At 35.6% G+C, this 18,146-nt stretch overlaps 1 protein-coding gene across 3 annotated transcripts in view; it reads right to left on the reverse strand.

The window, feature by feature from the left end:
- Positions 1–13,591: 13,591 nt before the first annotated feature.
- Positions 13,592–18,146, reverse strand: part of SNX13 (sorting nexin 13) — a 141,295-nt gene continuing 136,740 nt past the window's right edge. For all 3 annotated transcript variants that reach the window (XM_019443529.2, XM_019443527.2, XM_019443528.2), the window contains one exon: positions 13,592–17,139. In XM_019443529.2, the coding sequence (XP_019299074.1) occupies positions 16,892–17,139 (248 nt within the window). In that variant the 3' untranslated portion in view covers positions 13,592–16,891. The remainder of the gene's footprint in view (positions 17,140–18,146) is intronic.

Below are 18,146 nucleotides of genomic sequence, written 5' to 3' on the forward strand. Positions count from 1 at the left end.
AGCTTCTAACCCAGACTCCCTCTTTCCTTTGGAAACATCCTCTTCCAGAAGGTTCTCAGGACCTCTCCATACATCACTTATGTGTGCCTGAAAGCGTTTGAATTCAAGAATGAGCTCATTGGAGGCCCTGGGTGGCTCAGTCGGTTAAGCGTCCGACTTGGGCTCAGGTCATGATCTCACAGTTCGTGGGTTCAAGCCCCATGTCGGTCTCTGTGCTGACAATTCAGAGCCTGCAGCCTGCTTTAGATTCTGTGTCTCCCTCCCTCTCTGCCCCTCCCCTCCTTGTGCTCTGCCTCTCTGTGTTTTTCAAAAAAAATAAATAAATGTTAAAAAAAAAAAAAAAAAAAGAAAGAAAGAATGAGCATAGCTGAGGCTCCAACTCGTTTTTGCCCGAGAATGATTTTTGTCAGTGACAGGGACACAGAGTCACTGGGTTATAGAACTACTACCTTAGCCATGACAGTCTTATTCCAATGTCCTTTTCCTTTTCCCTCACTGCATACAGTACAAGTCAATAAGTAGGAGCAGTAATCAGGAAGGGAGAAGTCTCACTACAGTTAAAAAAGGATTATCTTTCCCCACAATTACCCTTCAGCAGAGCGGATCAATTAGTAAATTCCTTAAAAACTGTTTTCTATGTACCAACTTCAGACAAGTGTAGCTTTGGTGCAATGTGTGATACTGTTATAATAGGAACCCAGACCTGGTATCTAATCTTCAGTATATTATTAACCACTTGATTCTAGGTGTCATTTAAATTTTCCTCTGCCTTCTCAGGGGTAACTCTCTTCTATTCTTCATAGAAATTCTAGGTAAAATGGAAGTAACTATCTCCTATGAACTCATGGACACCAGAGGGTGAATGAGCTTCTGTACAATATGTCTGTGACTTAGGGCAGGAGCATGAAAAATATCTTGATTTCCCTTTTCCAAAGCATGATTTTACTTTTCCTACTTTGCTTTCCCTTGTAACCTGTATTGGTTACAGAAGTCTGTCATACTTGGGATGCTGGCCATGCATATTACCTCTATCAGAAATCTTGCCTCTGATGCCTGCTGAGACAATCAGATATAGACCATCCATGCTCCATACCATAAAGGATTGGCATAGATGACCGGACAAAGAAAGGCTCCCAACCCAATGATGACTATTGAGGTGGTTTGTTCTAAAATCTCCACCCAATAGGAATTCCCTAAACTGGGGCACCTGGGTGGCTCAGTCAGGTAAGCGTCCCACTCTGGCTTGGGTCGTGATCTTGCAGTTCCTGAGTTTCAGCCCCAAGTCAGTCTGGGCTCTGTGCTGACAGCTTGGAGCCCGGAACCTGCTCCACATTCTGTATCTCTCTCCCTCTCTGCCCCTCCCCCCGCTCTCACTCCATCTCTCCTTCTTTCTCTCTCAAACATAAATAAACATTAAAAAAAAAAAGGAATCCCCTAAACTGGATGTTGATTAGATGAATCAACCAAATCCTCTCTCCTGTATTGAAGACAAAGAGAAAAAGAGTGGGAATAAATCCCAGAAATGTAGGATACCAATCAATCAAACAAACATATGGGTAAGTGGAGTCCTAGAAAAAGTAAGAGAAAAAGAAATAAAAAATATATGAAGATCTTTTCTAAGAATAATGAAATATGTAAAATCCCAGATCCATGAAGCTCAGAAAAGCGTTGTAAGTAAGCAAGATGAAAACCACATGCATGTACACAGGCATATGCACACACAAAAATCTAGAGACATCATAAAATGCTCCAAAGCAAAGAAAAAAAATCTTGAAGGCAACTAGCAAAAAGAAAAAAAAGATGCAACCTACGTAAAGAAACAAACAAAAGAATTACATCAGACTTTTCACACAAAAACATTTCTAAAAATGTATTTTTAAAAATCATTAATAGACTTTATTTTTGTTAGTAGTTTTAGGTTTACACAATTAAGAGATAGTTCATAAAATTCGATATACCCACCCCTCTCCACTTCACTCTCCAACTCCGCACAGTTTTCCCTATTATTAACATCTTGTACTAGTGTTAAACAATTGTTACAATTGCTTATTATAATAATTAATGTAGTTTTAATTATTCCATGCTGTACATTATTAATGTATATTGACCATGTAAACTATGGATTACATAACTATAGTCCATACTTTAAATTAAGGTTTACTCTTTGAATTGTGTAGTTTTGTGGGCTTTAACATATGCCTAATGATGTGTATCCACCATTTGTTTTATTAAAAAAAGTTTCCTCACCCAGAAAATCCCTTTTGTTTAATTTTTTTTATGCTTATGATTTTGTTTTTGAGAGAGAGAGAGAGAGACAGAGTGTGAGAAGGGAAGGAGCAGAGAGGAAGACACAGATCAGAGGCAGGCTTCAGGCTCTGAGCTGTCAGCACAGAGCCCTATACGGGGCTCAAACTCATGAACTATGAGATCATGACCTGAGCCAAAGTACGAGGCTTAAGTGACTGAGCCACCCAGATGCCCCCAGAAAATCCCCTTTGTTTCACCTATTCATCCCTCCCTTTCCACCTCCCAACTCCCTGACAACCACTGATGTTTTTATAGTCATGGTATAGCATATTTATAGTACTGGAGGGGGAAAAAAAGCAGAATCAACCCAGAATAGTACACACATGAAAATATTGTTCAAAAATTAAGGTGAAGTAAAGACTTTTGTAGACAGCAAAAACTGAGAGAACTCAATGGCAAGAGATGTGTATCACAAGGAATGTTAAGTCAGAATTTCTGAGGCAAGAGTATTATTACCAGATGGAAACTTGGATTTGCACAAACAAATGGAAAGCTTTGGAAATGGCAAAAATGAACCGAAGTATAAATGATATTTTTCCTTGTTTTTAGCCACTTTAAGAAATATTTGGCTAAGGTAAAATAATTAAGAATTTAGCTGTAAGGCTTGTAATATGTGTAAAAATGAAATGTAAAATAAAACAACAATAAAGGAGGGAGAAACTGGAAATACATTGTACGATTCTTACAGATTTTAAAACAGCTGTGACAAGTTAAAGTTTGTATAAATATATATATACACACACACATATACATATATATGCGTATATATATGCATATGTATGCATACATATATATACGCATACATATATATTATATAAATGTTTATATACACATACAATGTATATACAATGTGTATACAGTGTACATACAATGTATATATAATATATACAATGTATATCTAGATACAATGTATATAGTGTATATACATTGTATATATAGTGTATATACATATATATGCATACATATATATACATATATATATTATATAAATGTTTACTTATTTTTGAGAAAGAGAGTCGCCCAGGCGCCCCTAAAGACATATATTTTAAACTTTAGAAGAACTGGGGCACACAGGTGCCTCATTCGGTTGAGCTTCTTGATGCTTGATTTCGGCTCAGGTCATGATCTCATAGTTTGTGGGTTCAAGCCCCACATCAGGCTTTGTGCTGACAGCACAGAGCCTGTTTGAGATTCTCTCCCCATCTCTCTTTGCCCCTTCCTCTCTCTCTCTCTCTCCACATAAATTAAAAACAAAACCATTTTAAACTTTAGAACTATTATTTTTTTTAAGAAGTAAAGCTAAAAGCCATTAGGAAAGATAAAACAGATTCATAAAAACCAATCCAAAAGAAGAGGAAAAAGGGAACAGAGAATAAATGGAAAAAAAAGAAAACAACTAGCAAGATGATAAATTTAAATTTAACAACAATTATAACAATTTAAGTGATTTAAATACCCAAATTAAATGGCAGAGATCAACCAACCAACCAGCAACAAAAGAGTCAACTACGTCTTGTGAACAAGAAACCTTTAAAACAGAAGTGAACACACTATGGCTCATGGCCTAAGTCTAGCCTGCAGTATGGTTTTATTAAGGTCTTCTTATTATCAAAGTAGACATCAGAACAACTAATATCATGAGTGATAAAGAGAAGCATTAGGCAATGATAAATGGGGCAATTCGTCAATATGCATGAAACAAAGCTTCAATGACATGAAGCGAAACCTAATAGAACTAAAAGGAAACAGACTCACAACTGTGACTGGGGACTTCAACCACTCCTATTTTAGTAATTGAAAGACCAAGCAGAAATAAAACACGGTATAGATGCAGGCCTGAGCACTACAACCAAAGACCTAACCAACAATGATTGAATACTCCACCCAGTAACAACAGAATATACATTCTTTTCAACGGCACATGAAAGATTCACCAAGATAAATCCCAGAAAAGTTAAAAACAACGGCAAGTATATAGTGTTCTTTAACCAAAATGGAATAGACTAGAAATCAATAGCATATATATGGAAAATCCCAAAATGTTTAGAAATTAAATACACTTCTAAGTAACTCATGGAAGAAAGGAGTCAAATAGAAATAAAATACCTTTTGAATTGAATGAAAATAAATAGAAAACAATCCCAAATGTATGGGGTGAAACTAAAGCACACTAGAGGGAAATTTATAATAATACTAAATGAGTATATTAGGAAATAATCTAAGCTTCTACTTTAAGGAACTACAAATGGAGGAGGAAATTGAAATCAAGAAGGAGAGACATAAAGACAAAAGCCTAAATAAATACAATTGAAAGCAAAAAAGTAGCAGAGAAAATCAAATGAAACCAAATCAAATGAAATCAAAAGTAGCTCTAAGAAAATTAATGAAACTCTAGCCAATCTGATAAGAGAAAAAGATAGAGAGAGGAAGGAGGGAAGGAGAGGGAGAAGAAGAAAAGACACAAATTACCAACATCAGAGATCAAAGACAGAAAATTCCTTCAGCTCATACATACATTAAAAGATAAAGAATATCACAAGAAACATTATGACAATGAATTTGACAACTTAAATCAGTGGTTCTCAGTCAACAGGGGACGTGTGTCTGAAGACATTTTGGGTTGTCACAAATGGGGGGCTTGTTCCTGCCATCTAGTATGTAGAGGCCTGGGATGCCGCCAAACACTCGATCATTCCAAGGACACCCTCCCACAGCAAAGAATTATCCTATCCAAATGCCACTTTGGTTGAAAAACCCTGACTGAGATGAAATGGACAAATTCCTTAAAATATGTCAACTACCAAAATTTTCTCAAGAAGAGGCAATGTGAATAATTCTCTATCTATATAAGATAGTGAATTCATAGTTCAAAATTTTATACATAAGAAAACTCCAGGACTCTATGACCCCACAGGTAATTTCTAACATTTTGGAAGAAATAATACCAATTTTACACACATTCTTACAGAATATAAAAAATAAAAGGAACACCTCCCAACTCATTTTACAAAATCATTATCCTTGTTACCAAGACCAGACTTTGCAAGAGAATCAGTGACTAATATCCCTCATGATCACAACTGTAAAAAATGTTAGTAATAGCAGTTAAAATGCAACAATTTATAAAAAGGATAATAAATTGTGACCAACTGAGGTTAATCACAGGAATGGAAGGTCTATTCAACATTAGGAAATCATCTATTTAATTCACCAGTCTAAAAACAATAAGCATATCACTAAAAACCATCCATTTGTGATCAAACCTACCAAAAGCCTACAGCTCACCTCGAAACTTACTGGTGAGAAAACAGGCATGGACATCCTCTCTCATCATTCCTATTCAGCAAAATACTAAAGTTCTGAGCCAGAGAAGTAAAGCAAGAGAGAGAGAGAAAGAAAGAGAGAGAGGAAGCTTATAGATTAGAAAGAGATTTAAAACTGCCTATATTAACAGAATATGTGATTATCATGTAGAAAATTCCAAAGAATCCTTAGTGAGTTTAGTAAGATCACAGAAAATAAGGTCAACATAAAATATCACATTTCTATATACTAACAATAAACAGCTGGAAGTTAAAATATAATACCATTTCCAATAACATTTTAAAAAAACGTGAAACACAGATTAAATCTAGCAAAATATGTAAAATACTTGGTCCATGAAACTATAAAACACTGAGGAGAGAAATCATACCATATTCATGGATTGGAAGATTCAATATTAAGATGCCAATTCTTACCTCAATGAGTTAGTGATTAAATGTAATCCCACTCAAAATCCTAGTAGGGTTTTTTGTCTTCATTTTGTTTTTCAAACAAGCTCATTCTAAAATTTGTAAGGAGAAGTAAAGGAGCCTAAATAGCTACAACTATTTTGAAGAAAACAAAACCAAGTCAGAGGGTTCATGTAATGTAATTTTGAGATTTACTCTAAAACTATAACGTATGATGTTGGCCAAAGAATATATGGATCCATGGAATAGAAATCTAGAAATAGAATCACATATTTATGGCCAATTGACATCCAACAAAAGTGACAAGATAATTCAACGGGGGAACAGGATAGTTTCTGCAGTGGTGGTGCAGTAATAATTGTCTATCAATATGCAGAAAAAGAGGAACCTCAACTCATACCTCACATCATACACTAACTTAATTTGAGAGGGAATGCAGACTGAAATATATGTAAAACCTAAAACTATGAAACTTCTGAAAGAGATTACCTTTGTGGTATTAAGGAAAGTTTTCTTAGATAAGACAGAAGAATAAAAAAGGAAAAACTGATAAATGACACTTTATTAAAATGTATTAAAATCTACTCTTCAAAAGAGACTGTTAAGGAAATTAAAAGATAAGCCACAAACAAGGAGAAAATCCTTTGAAAAATACACATCTGTTAGAAAGATTTGAGTATACACTTCACAAAGGAAGAGATAGGATGGCAAATAAGTATATGAAAAGATACATAAAATATTAGTCAGCAGGGAAATGCATATTAAAGCCACACTAAGAGACAATGAGACACAACCAGTAAAATGTCTAAACTTAAAAAAAAAAAAAAAAAAAGGAAAGCCAGGGGCACCTGGCTGTCTCAGTCAGTGGAGCACATGACTCTTGATCTCAGTGTCACGAGTTTGACCCCATGTTTGGGTAGAGGGATTACTTAAAAGTAAAATCATAAAAAAAAAAAAAAAAAAAAAAAAAAAAAAAGCTTTATAATACCCAGTGCTGACAAGGATGCAGAGAAACTGAAACTGTAACAAATCACTAGTGGGAACACAAAATGCTACATACAACCACTTTAAAAAAAACAGTTTGGCAATTTTGGAAAAAAAAATATAAATATATATATTTATCAAAGAACCTAGCAATGCCTCTCCTAGGTATTTACCCAAGAGAATGAAGGCATATGCACAAACACCTGTATGTGAAGGCTTATTCTGCCCCCAGCTGACATACTGCAATACAATTCTAACGCTAATCATTCAGAGTTATCATCACATTCTACGGGTTTAAAGGCACAGTCTCCAACAAGATTGCCCTTAATCCTGATGCCAACCACATTTGGGAGTGCCCAGGCCACTTGTACTTTTGATAAACTGGTTATGAATCCAGGAGTTCCAACAACCTCTTGTTTTAGTAATTCACTAGAACTATTCACAGAATTCAGAAAAGCACTATAATTATGATGACACTTTTACTATCAAGGATATAAATCAGGACAGTCAAATAAAGAGGCACATAGGGTGAGTTCTGTGAGGTTCCCCAATGCCGATCTTTCTTGCCCCCTTCCTGTAGAATAAAGGTGGGTCAAACTACTAGCACAATAATATGTTTGTTGTTCAACCAGGAAGTTCTAGTGAGCTTTGAGGTCCACAGTTTGTATTGGACTTTCATGACAGAGTCATGGATGACTGAATCACTGGCCATGTAATGAAACTCAATATCAAGTCCCCCCTCTCCTCACCAAAGGTCAGCTGGCTCTAAGTCCCAAACCTCCTCATCATGTGACTGATCTTTCTGGAGATCAGCTCCCTTCCTAAGTCAACTCATCGCCTTAGCATGACTCAGGTGCTCTAAGGGGCTCATGAATAACAAAAACACTCCTATTACAAGGGAAATTCCATGAATTTAGAGTCTTCCAGAGTCAGCAACAAAGGATAGAGGTCAAATTCTTTATTATACAACCATGTTTATAGTAGCTTTATTTATAATTACCGAGGTCTTGAAATAACCCAGTGTCCTTCAACTGATGAGTAGATAAAACAATTGTTGTTATCCATATATATATTATGGAACATTAACAACAATAAAAAGCATGAGTTATTGATACATGTAACAACATACATGAATTTCAAAAACAATATGAAAAAAATTTTACATAGTCATTTTAAACATAGTAACTCTCTGTGTAACACTGTTTTATGATCTGAAGCCATCAGAAGATTAAAGTCTTTTTATAAAGCCATAATAATTTTATTCAGCTCAGTGATTTACATCCTCAGTACTATTGATGTTTTGGACCAGAAAGTTCTTTGTTGTGGGCTACGATAGGATGTTTAGCTACATTCCTGGCCTCTACTTATTAAGAGGCTACTAGCAACTTCTCTGGTCCCGACAATCAAAAATGTCCAGATATTCCCTTATGTTGCATGAAAGGTAAACTCACTCCCATTTGAACACTACTAAATCAGTCAAACACAACTTCTACATTTTCATAACCTAAAAGTTTTGTGGAGACAAAGATAACTTACTTGATCCATTAAATCAGCATAGGAAATTCAAGGCACTCAAATTGGGCTTTACATAGGAAAACATATCCAAATTTTTTAATAATTAGAAACTTCAGCGTAATATTACTTTTAACACTAAGGTGAAGACATGTAGATGTTTTAAACCAAAATTATTAAAACCAACATTTAAACCATAATTATTAAAATTATTTGTCTAATTATTCACTTCATTTAGGAATATTTTCTGACTTTTACCTAATACCTAATTATTAAAACAAGTTCTTAGCATTGTTCTTTTATTTGATAACTGATGCATGCTTTTGTTTCTTATCTTGTATTAAGGCCATTAACTTAAAGAATGACAAGCTTTTTGTACCCACCTTCTTCAGCAAGAATTCGAGTTTCCTTAAAGAACTAGCAAACTTATCCACTGGACTATTTGTTGACATTTTCTCCCTGAAACTTATTTGGTTCCTTTATTTTTAATTTATATTAAGTCCTAGTCAACTTATGCAATCAAAATAGGAGCTTCATTAAATTTAATATTTTATAATTGAGTATCTTTCATATAGTCATCTGGTTCATTAATGTTTTTTTTGGTTTTTAAAAAATGATCAAGAGGGGCGCCTGGGTGACTCAGTTGGTTAAACGTCCAACTTCAACTCGGGTCATGATCTCACAGTTTGTGGGTTTGAGCCCCACGTTGGGGTCTGTGCTGATAGCTCAGAACCTGGAGCCTGCTTCGGATTCTGTGTCTCCCTCTCTCTCTCTGCCCCTCCCCCACTTGTGCTCTGTCTCTATCAAAAATAAATACAATATAAAAAAATTAAAAAAAAATAATAAACATTTAATTTTTTTTAAATGAGCAAGAAAAATCAGGCTACTTAGCATTCTTCAGGTTGCATAGAAAGTCATGAAGCTCCTGACAAGCCAAAAGTAATCTTTCAATCTGCAGTCCCATTCTGTCATGCATACATACTCATTGAAATAACTGTTATAAAAACCAAGGAAAATTCCTAAGTCTCAACTCTTACCCTAAAGCCAGTGAAACTAATTTCCATTTTTTTAAAAATCTTCGTATGTGTTCTCTCCTATTTGATGGTTAATCTGTATTTTTACATTAGATATTCCCAATAGTGCGATCAATTTTTATGCCCAATTAATTTCCAGAAGTTGAGGCAATGAAGTGGGTAAATGCCAGCGACAAATACAGTGTCACAAACAATTTGTAAAAGGCCAACTTTCTTTTATATTAAGAGAAAAGACATTTTCTTCTCCATTTACACACACACACACACACACACACACACACACAACTAGCAGCCTCACTTTTACCACTGCATCCTGAATCAAAAATAAAGAGCAAAACTCACCAATTCACTACAGCAGCTTTGGAAGGAGGGAGTTGAGAGGCAAGAAGGACTGCGGGAAGGTGCTCCCTTTCCCACAGGCACGAAAACATTTTCTTGTCTTTTTTTTTTTTTTTTTTTTCCTTTTTTAAGCTTGTAGTACTGTATGAGGAAGACAAACAAGATGGAGTGGTCTACTTCTGCCAGTAGAAACACCTGTGGGCTGCAACAAGCTCGTCCTAATCTCACAGGTGTGACCAGCTCCCAGCCTTACTAAAATGTCAGTATGATACTAAGAATCCTCAAAACCGGCAAACAAAAAAGACAACTGGCTGCTTGATAGACAATCAGAAGATCAGATGGCAAAAACCAGCTTCTCAACATTGCTTCAACCAACGGAGAAATAAAGCAGCTGTGCACTTAATCAAAACCAGAACTGGACTTGACCAAGACCCAGAAAAAGAAGCAGAGGGAAAGAAAAAGAAAACAGCAGGGATAAAAGCTGTAATTGTTTAAGGAGGTTCATCCCTAAAGGTGAAGTCAGTGCATTAGGTGAGTCACCTGGGCATCTCAGTGGGCTTTGCACCTGTCAAAGGAAAACTCAAGAAACAAGAGCATTAGGGAAAGGTGTTTACAAAGACTGCAAGGGAATTTTCAGGCCCTAGAAGGGCTGGCTCACAAAATAAAAAGGACAGTAGGTATCTGAAAGAAAAATATCCCACAATATCAGTGTTCCTTAGTTAATAGCCTGATCATGGCAATTTTCTCATATAACCATTCATTTCACATCCTCAAGAAAAACGCTGTTTTCTCAGGTTGCAAAATCCCTTTATTTTCTTCCCCCGCCCCTCAACTATTGGATGCTTCCTTAAGTAAAATACTTGGTTTTGCTGCCAGTCCCTGGCCTTCCCCTCCTCTTAACGCAGACTTAGGCATCCCCTTTACATTCTCCATACAAGGGAAGCCACACATTTGTTGGCTGTTTGCTTATGGAGAAAAGACTGTCTCTATGACAGCATATCAGTGGCTCTCAACTGGGAGCAGTTTTGCCCCAGACATCACTGGAGTCATTCTTGGTTATCATAACTGGGGGTGAGGGGTAGTGCTACTGGAATTATCAAGTGGGTAGGGCCCAGGGAGGCTGATAAAGATCCCATCGTGCACAGGACAGCTCCAACAAATTATGCAGCCTGAAATATCAACAGCACTACTGAGAAACCGTGGCACACACTACAATCAGACCACCACCCAGACCACCACCGTGGAGATTTCATCCTCACACTTAACGGCTGTGAAATTGGGGGTAAATGACTCCCATCTATAAACTGGAGAACAGTATTACACCTCAAAAAGTCATTTTGATTATGAAATACTAAGTAACTGGGTGCTATGGGAGTCTTTATTGGAAATACACAAATCTGTTCCTCAAGCTTCTTGGGAGTATATATCCATATTATATCATTTGATCTTTTTTCCCTTTTATCTACATCTGAATTCTCTCTACTGTTTCCACCTCTAGGTATAGAGGCTTCTACAGGAGGATAAATCTTATTGACTTTCAGTGCAAATCTTTTTTTTTTTTTTACTATTAGCCATTTCTTTGGATCAAGATATATAGGTATGCAAAAAAAAAAAAAAAAAAAAGTTAACATTGCAGGTAGGACTGCTGTCCTTTGAAAACCCTGCTTGCAAGACTGGCCCTTGTTCTCAGGTATCTGAGAAGTTAGATTTTGGAAGCATTCCTACCATTCCCTAAACTGATAAAAGTGGCTCATTAAGCCTCAACTATTTGTACGAAATATATGGCTCGTACAGAACACGTGCTTTCCCGCAGGGAGTCCAGAATTTTGGTACATACCATGCAGAGGGTGCCTACAGGACCTCTCCCCAATAAAAATCAATCTTGAATGAGCTCCCCTGGTAGGCAATAGTTCACGTGTTGTCACAATTCATTGCTGCAGGGGAATTAAGTGTATTCTGCAAGACTTCATTTGTAAGGGAACTTTCGAAGCTCATGAGGTTTCCCTCAGACTTTGTGCCAGGCATCCTTTTCCTTTGATCTTGTTCTATATAGCTTTTTGCTGTAATAAATCTTAGCTGTGAGTAGGACCATATGCTTGGAGTCCTGTCAGCTCTTCCAGTGAATCGCCAGGGGGTGGTCTTTGGGACTTCCAATGCAAAGTCCTACTTTTATTCCACCTGATATGTGAAAGGTCATGTTTACCCACTTACGTTAAAATACCGTATTTCATGCATTTCTCATACACTGTGAATTGGTAAATGAGTTAATTTTTTTTTAATGTTTTTATTTATGAGAGACAGAGCACAAGTGGGGGAGGGCCAGAGAGAGAGAGGGAGACACAGAATCCAGAGCAGGCTCCAGGCTCTGAGCTGTCAGCACCGAGCCCAATGTGGGGCTCAAAACCACGAACCACGAGATCATGATCTCAGCTGAAGTCGGACACTTAACCAACTGAGCCAACCAGGTGCCCCGTGTTAATTTTTTTTTTTTCTTGTGACGTTCTGGGTTGTCGGCTGCTTCAAGTTTGCCCAGGCCAGATATTTGCCAGTATATATGGGCCAATGTCTGGTACACATTTTAAGAACTGAAATGTATCACATTCCTCTCTCCCCTCTGCACTTGCTAGTAATACCCTTTTGACCACACTAGCAAGATCTTTTGCAAGTATCTTTCCCACTCCTCACGGGACACTATATTATCCCTTACTGAGTTCATTATTCTGGTACCCAGGGTCGAATTAAACTCTAAAGCTGCTATTTAACAACCTGTTAATTTTTCATATTCTCCTTTATCTTCCAAAGATTCAACTTTCCATTGGAATGATAGGCTACAAATAAAACTTTGTGGCCCAAGTCCACTGGTTTTTCTGTCTAGAGTTTATATTCCCTAATTAAAGATGCTTCACCTTTTTTTCCTCCCCATCTACGATTTCTCAAATCATGTTCCTTGGGAACATTATCCTCAAGCTATTAATTAAGGTGCATATGACAAAAAATTCTGTGGTTAAGTTTGGGAAGTTAGGTAAACAAAATTAAACAGACTCATTTATTACAGAAATTTTCAGAAACTTTGATAGTATCACTTGGATTGTAAAGGAACATTTTAGGGTTTTGAATAGTATGTAGACTTGCATAAGTTACATAGAAGTACATTACTGCTCAGAAACATCGTAAAGGGGACCAATATTTTACAGTGTGCACTTTAACAAATACTATGCCTGTCCCTAGTAGGGTAAAAGTACTCACAGTTGATGTCTGAGAAGTCTATACAGATATAAGAAGACTAAGAATATTATGACCACCCAGACATAGCCACGTTGAGTACTGAGTCTATTGCCTTTAGAACTGAAACATCTAAAATATTAGGAAGACTATGAATTAAAAATGAGATCAAATAAAAACTGTTAATGGATTATTTATTATAGATCTTTCTCAATGAGGAAATGACTTTCTAATTTTGTATGAAGTTTCCTTAACATTATGGTAGTAAATTACTTGCCCCATAAAATGGAAATATTAAATTCAATTAGTTGTCGGTAATCACTCAACAGCTCTTCTATCAATCTGGAACTTGAACTGCCTGGTTGCTAAAATGAAAAGAAAGGAAAATATACACAGACACTAAAAGACCACTGAACAAGCATTTTTTTTTTTAAGTAATAAAAATACAACATTACTGAATAAATTCAACAAAAAGGTTTGTTAATACTTTATTAGTATTTTCTAATGGACAGAACATAACGCAAACCAAATAAAAACTTTAATCTTCCTTTTAGTTCAATAAAAATAACTGACATTCTGATTGTTGTTTCTTCTTTGTTAAAGAAGGAAAGTATTGATAGGTTAGGCACACAGTTGACATTTACTGTACAATGATATGCACAAGTTATCTTTTAACAACTATAATACTAAGATGTGCTCTTTATATTCTTCCCTTGTAGTACAGGAGCCATGCTCCTATAAGCAAAATTTACTAATAACAAAATAATTTTACAAGGAGTGACAAAAAAGACTTTTAAAACAAGTCCTTAAATAAAAGGATGCAGCAACAACGGAATGTAAGTTGTTGGGTTAAGAAACAGTTTAAACTAGATCTCAAAACATTAAAAATTCATTTATTTTACAATTACTCAAATACACATGCATTAAATGAAAATATTGCACAAAATTAAAATTTTAAATTGTGAAATTTATATTGTTCTTAATTTTTAAAAAATTGATACACTTTCTGGTAGCACTTAACTGATTTTCCCCCAAACACCAGCAGCACAAACTTAAAATGAGCGAACTGAAATATACAAGAAAGTTTTTAACTTTTTTTTTAACAAAAAAATTAAGGCTAACCAAGTGCATCCATTGGTCAATGGCACAATTTTTCAGCAACTATTCAGAACACCCTAATCGTAGGAAATGCCCAGCTAAGCACTATATTTAAATCATACAATCAATTTTTAGGTGAATAAACTAGAAGTTAGTAGTGACGGTTTCTAAATAGTTTATATGTTACCTGAAAAATCAGAAAACCCAAACAAAATATGATTAATTTTGAAGGTTCTTGCCTAAAGGCACCACTGACTTAAAAACACATTCAAAAATCAAATATCCGAAGACTTAAAGCCTCTTCAGGTATATATTTATATATGCAATAAATGCATTAAATGTAATAACTTTATTAAATGTAGTACACTGTACTTGACATGGATTAAATATTTTACATACAGCTTGACCAAGTCATTAAAACGTATCTCTAATTTTAGCATGACCACAGCTCTCTCTGATGTAAAAACACAGATGTGCGTGGAGAAGACGCACAGCCATTTACATAGACTCTACCATTTGACATTTCTGCTTCTGAAATATAAACTCTTTCAACAAAAATTGTTTTAAAAACCCACTTACTCATATAGTTTTTGGTATGACTGCAGTTACCTTGCAGGGCTCTGTTATGAAAAGTTGCCATTTTGCACGACCTTTCTTTCCCTGGTTGATGGCCAACATTCCTCACATTATCTGGAAATGCTTTTCACAGGTACACACTAGGCTCTTACATGAATTCTTGTTTACTCTTAGACTTATTTATGTCAAAAATATACTTGAAATGGGCAAGGGTATATTTGAAAATCATTGCACTTGTGGCCATGCCGATGCATCCCACAGACGTGTTTCACAAATCCTCACTTTGAAAGCCTGGGGCATCGGGAGGGACCTCAGCAGGGAGACACAATGAGAAGAAAAAATACTATTTCTTCCACCAGAGTCAATAAGGATCTTTTCTCATTTCCAAGTTGCAATGAAAGGGATTTCATTTATGTAATTCTTTAGACATGCAACACATACTGAATATATGCATACTGTAAGTATGCACAACAGCATCATTAATAAATATGATTATTATTATAAAGCTTTAAAGGAAGGCTTTATTCTGTTATTAGGCTTCACTCTGTAAGTAGGACCTCAGTGAAAACAAGACAGTAACATCTTGTTCCAATCTTAAAGCTCCCAAATAACTGGGATACTGATACTCTGTCCCTTTATCTTAAGCACCCAGACGTTCTTTTAATACCAGGATCTTGGCTCAGTGGTCTGATGAGTAGCTTCACTATTTTAAGGTTGTAGTGTTAAGTATTTTTAAAACAAAAAATGCTGACATACCCAAACCCTTAGTCAGTGTAAGTATTTAAAACTATGCAGAAATCCTGCATACAAGGGATATGAAGACTTCCAAGATGGACAAATGGAGAACGAGAAACTATAAGAAATGCAGAGGCTCCAAAACTGGAAAAGGTAATTTGTTGTTGTTGGTATAAAATTATTTTAGGGATTTAAATGTATACACCCAGGGGTTTTGCCAACTCGCTTTATTTAGTAGAATTTTACATTATGCAAAATATAAATAAAAGCATATTTTAAAAAATATTATAGTTCTGTTTTTATTTATTTTCATATATACACAGTAATAGAATTAAGAATTTGTATGTTTACACATGACTACTAAGCTCATTTAATCCTTTGATTTGCTACTTTTGCAATCGCCTAAGGTATGTCTAGATCACACAATTTAAAATTATCATATTGTAACTTTCAAGAGTGTGTTTTTTTAAATTTCCATATTTTTTAAAACAACAATGTATTTGGCAGTTCTTTCAAGAGATTATACTCCCTATTGTATAATCCGTAATCTCTTAAAGATAAAGAAACCTGTAATAATTTTGAAACTTAAGTGAGAATGCCACTATATGCTTCTTTTTGCACACAGAATACCAGAAGAAAATTTATGGTTGAGTACCATAAGAGCAAAATAGAGCCCCAAAGCACATAAGAATCAATTAAAATTTGTTTTATACCAATGAATAACAAATCCAATCAAATTCTGGTTTTGATTGGTTTTATTTTATGTCACAAAACTGTGATTAGGATATAAGGTTACTTCATACTTTAAGGGCATCCTGTCACTTTCCCCAGACCTGAAGCAGATGTTGCAAAGATCATTCGCCTGGCTAATCCACATTATATCAAAATTCTGATAAAGACCTATAAAATTATTATGCAAAAAACAAATCCCTCCAAGTCATACACTGCACAGTTTCCCAGTGTTAAACAAATTAGCCAGTTTATCTGTGAACCATTGTTTTGTGCTTTCCTTAGCTTTCGTATATACATTCTGGCACTTTGTCATTGCTGGAGAATGCTGATTAGGCTGAAATGGAAGAGACCAACGTCATTCTTGCTTGAGAAGGGGGCAGTATCCTCTCAATGCTGCAAAAATATGCACCAAATCATTTAAGACACAGAAATCTCTCTTGGTAGTGGCTGGATTACAGACGAGGATGAGAAGAACCACAGTCCTATGGATGTATTAATAATCTATTTTGAGACACTGAAAGACTGGTGCGACACAACAGTATATGAGTTAAGCCCCAGAAGATCTGTCCATATTATTAGTCTTGGACAAAATGAACACCAGCTTCATAGATTGGAGTGTCACCTTTTCTGTAAAGAAGGCGCTTGAGTAGTCTGAAGTTTCTGTTTATATTTCTGTATCTGCTTTGACCGTGAATGCAGTTTGTTGAAAAGTTCACGAAATTTATACTGTGGAAATAAGGTTTCCAAAAAGCCTTCCAGGAAGACATAAACCATTCTCCTATTTAACTGGTTGTGCTGAAACATTTCGAAAACACGAAGAATACCTTTTCGTGTTGTCTCAGCCCCAATAATGTGCTTCAGTTCATCTAAATGAAGAGGGGGAAAATAAACATAATTCATTACTCATATAAAGGAAACGCAAGGCCTAAACTATGCTCTAAGTTAAATAAAGTATATTAAATACACAGTTGAGTAATACAGGAGGTATTCAGTTAATGTGTTTTGGCTACATATTATAACTGAGACTTAAAATTTAAACATCTGCAGGCAGCCACCTACTTACTAGACACTGGGGATGATAAAGCAAAGGAAAAGTCAGGATCCGGACTCAGAAACCCCACATTAGAGTTAGAATCCCTTAATACCTATATGGTACTTACCCATCCTGAGTTTGTTTCCTTATCTGTAAAATGGGGATTTACAATAAGCAAACTCTTATAACTGTAAGAATTTAGAGAACTTTAATGAAATAATGTGAAAAGTAATCCACAAAGTCTTAAACACTGTACAAATAGTCTTAATGTATCTAATGCACAGTGAGAAATACTATAAGGAAATGATGTACGAAAGCTGATTACTGATCTCAAAAAACTTGCAATGGTCAAAGTGCCATGAAAATACCATAAGTATGAAGATGTTTACAGAGGGGAGAATTTCACATGGTACACAACAAGGAAAGGCTCTCTTTGTGGAAGTGACGAGTGAGGTAGACTTTGCTACCTGAGCGGGATGTTGACAGGCACAAACAGATGATGGTTTACCTTTGGTGGAGAGAGCAATGAGCAAATGAGCCCTAAGTGGAAAAAACAAGGCAGGTTCGAAAAATGGGAGCGCTACAATTCAGCTAAATTTTAAGATTCTTTGGAAAAAAAAAAAAGTGGAGGGAAGAATGGAAAAAAGTGCTGTGGCTACCAGAGTGAGCCAAGTTTGGAGTTTACTCCTAGGCAACGTGAAGTTATTACAGATATCTGAGTAAGGGAATATGTATGATTATCCTTAATGATTTATAATCAGGACCCCAATAGCAGTAAATGCTATGTAATTGTTTTCAAAAGAAACATACAACTTCCAAAAAGTATGTCTCTAAGTAGGA

The sequence above is a fragment of the Panthera pardus genome, unplaced genomic scaffold (assembly GCF_024362965.1).
Source record: "Panthera pardus isolate Hobbes unplaced genomic scaffold, ASM2436296v1 HiC_scaffold_8, whole genome shotgun sequence".
Taxonomy (NCBI): domain Eukaryota; kingdom Metazoa; phylum Chordata; class Mammalia; order Carnivora; family Felidae; genus Panthera; species Panthera pardus.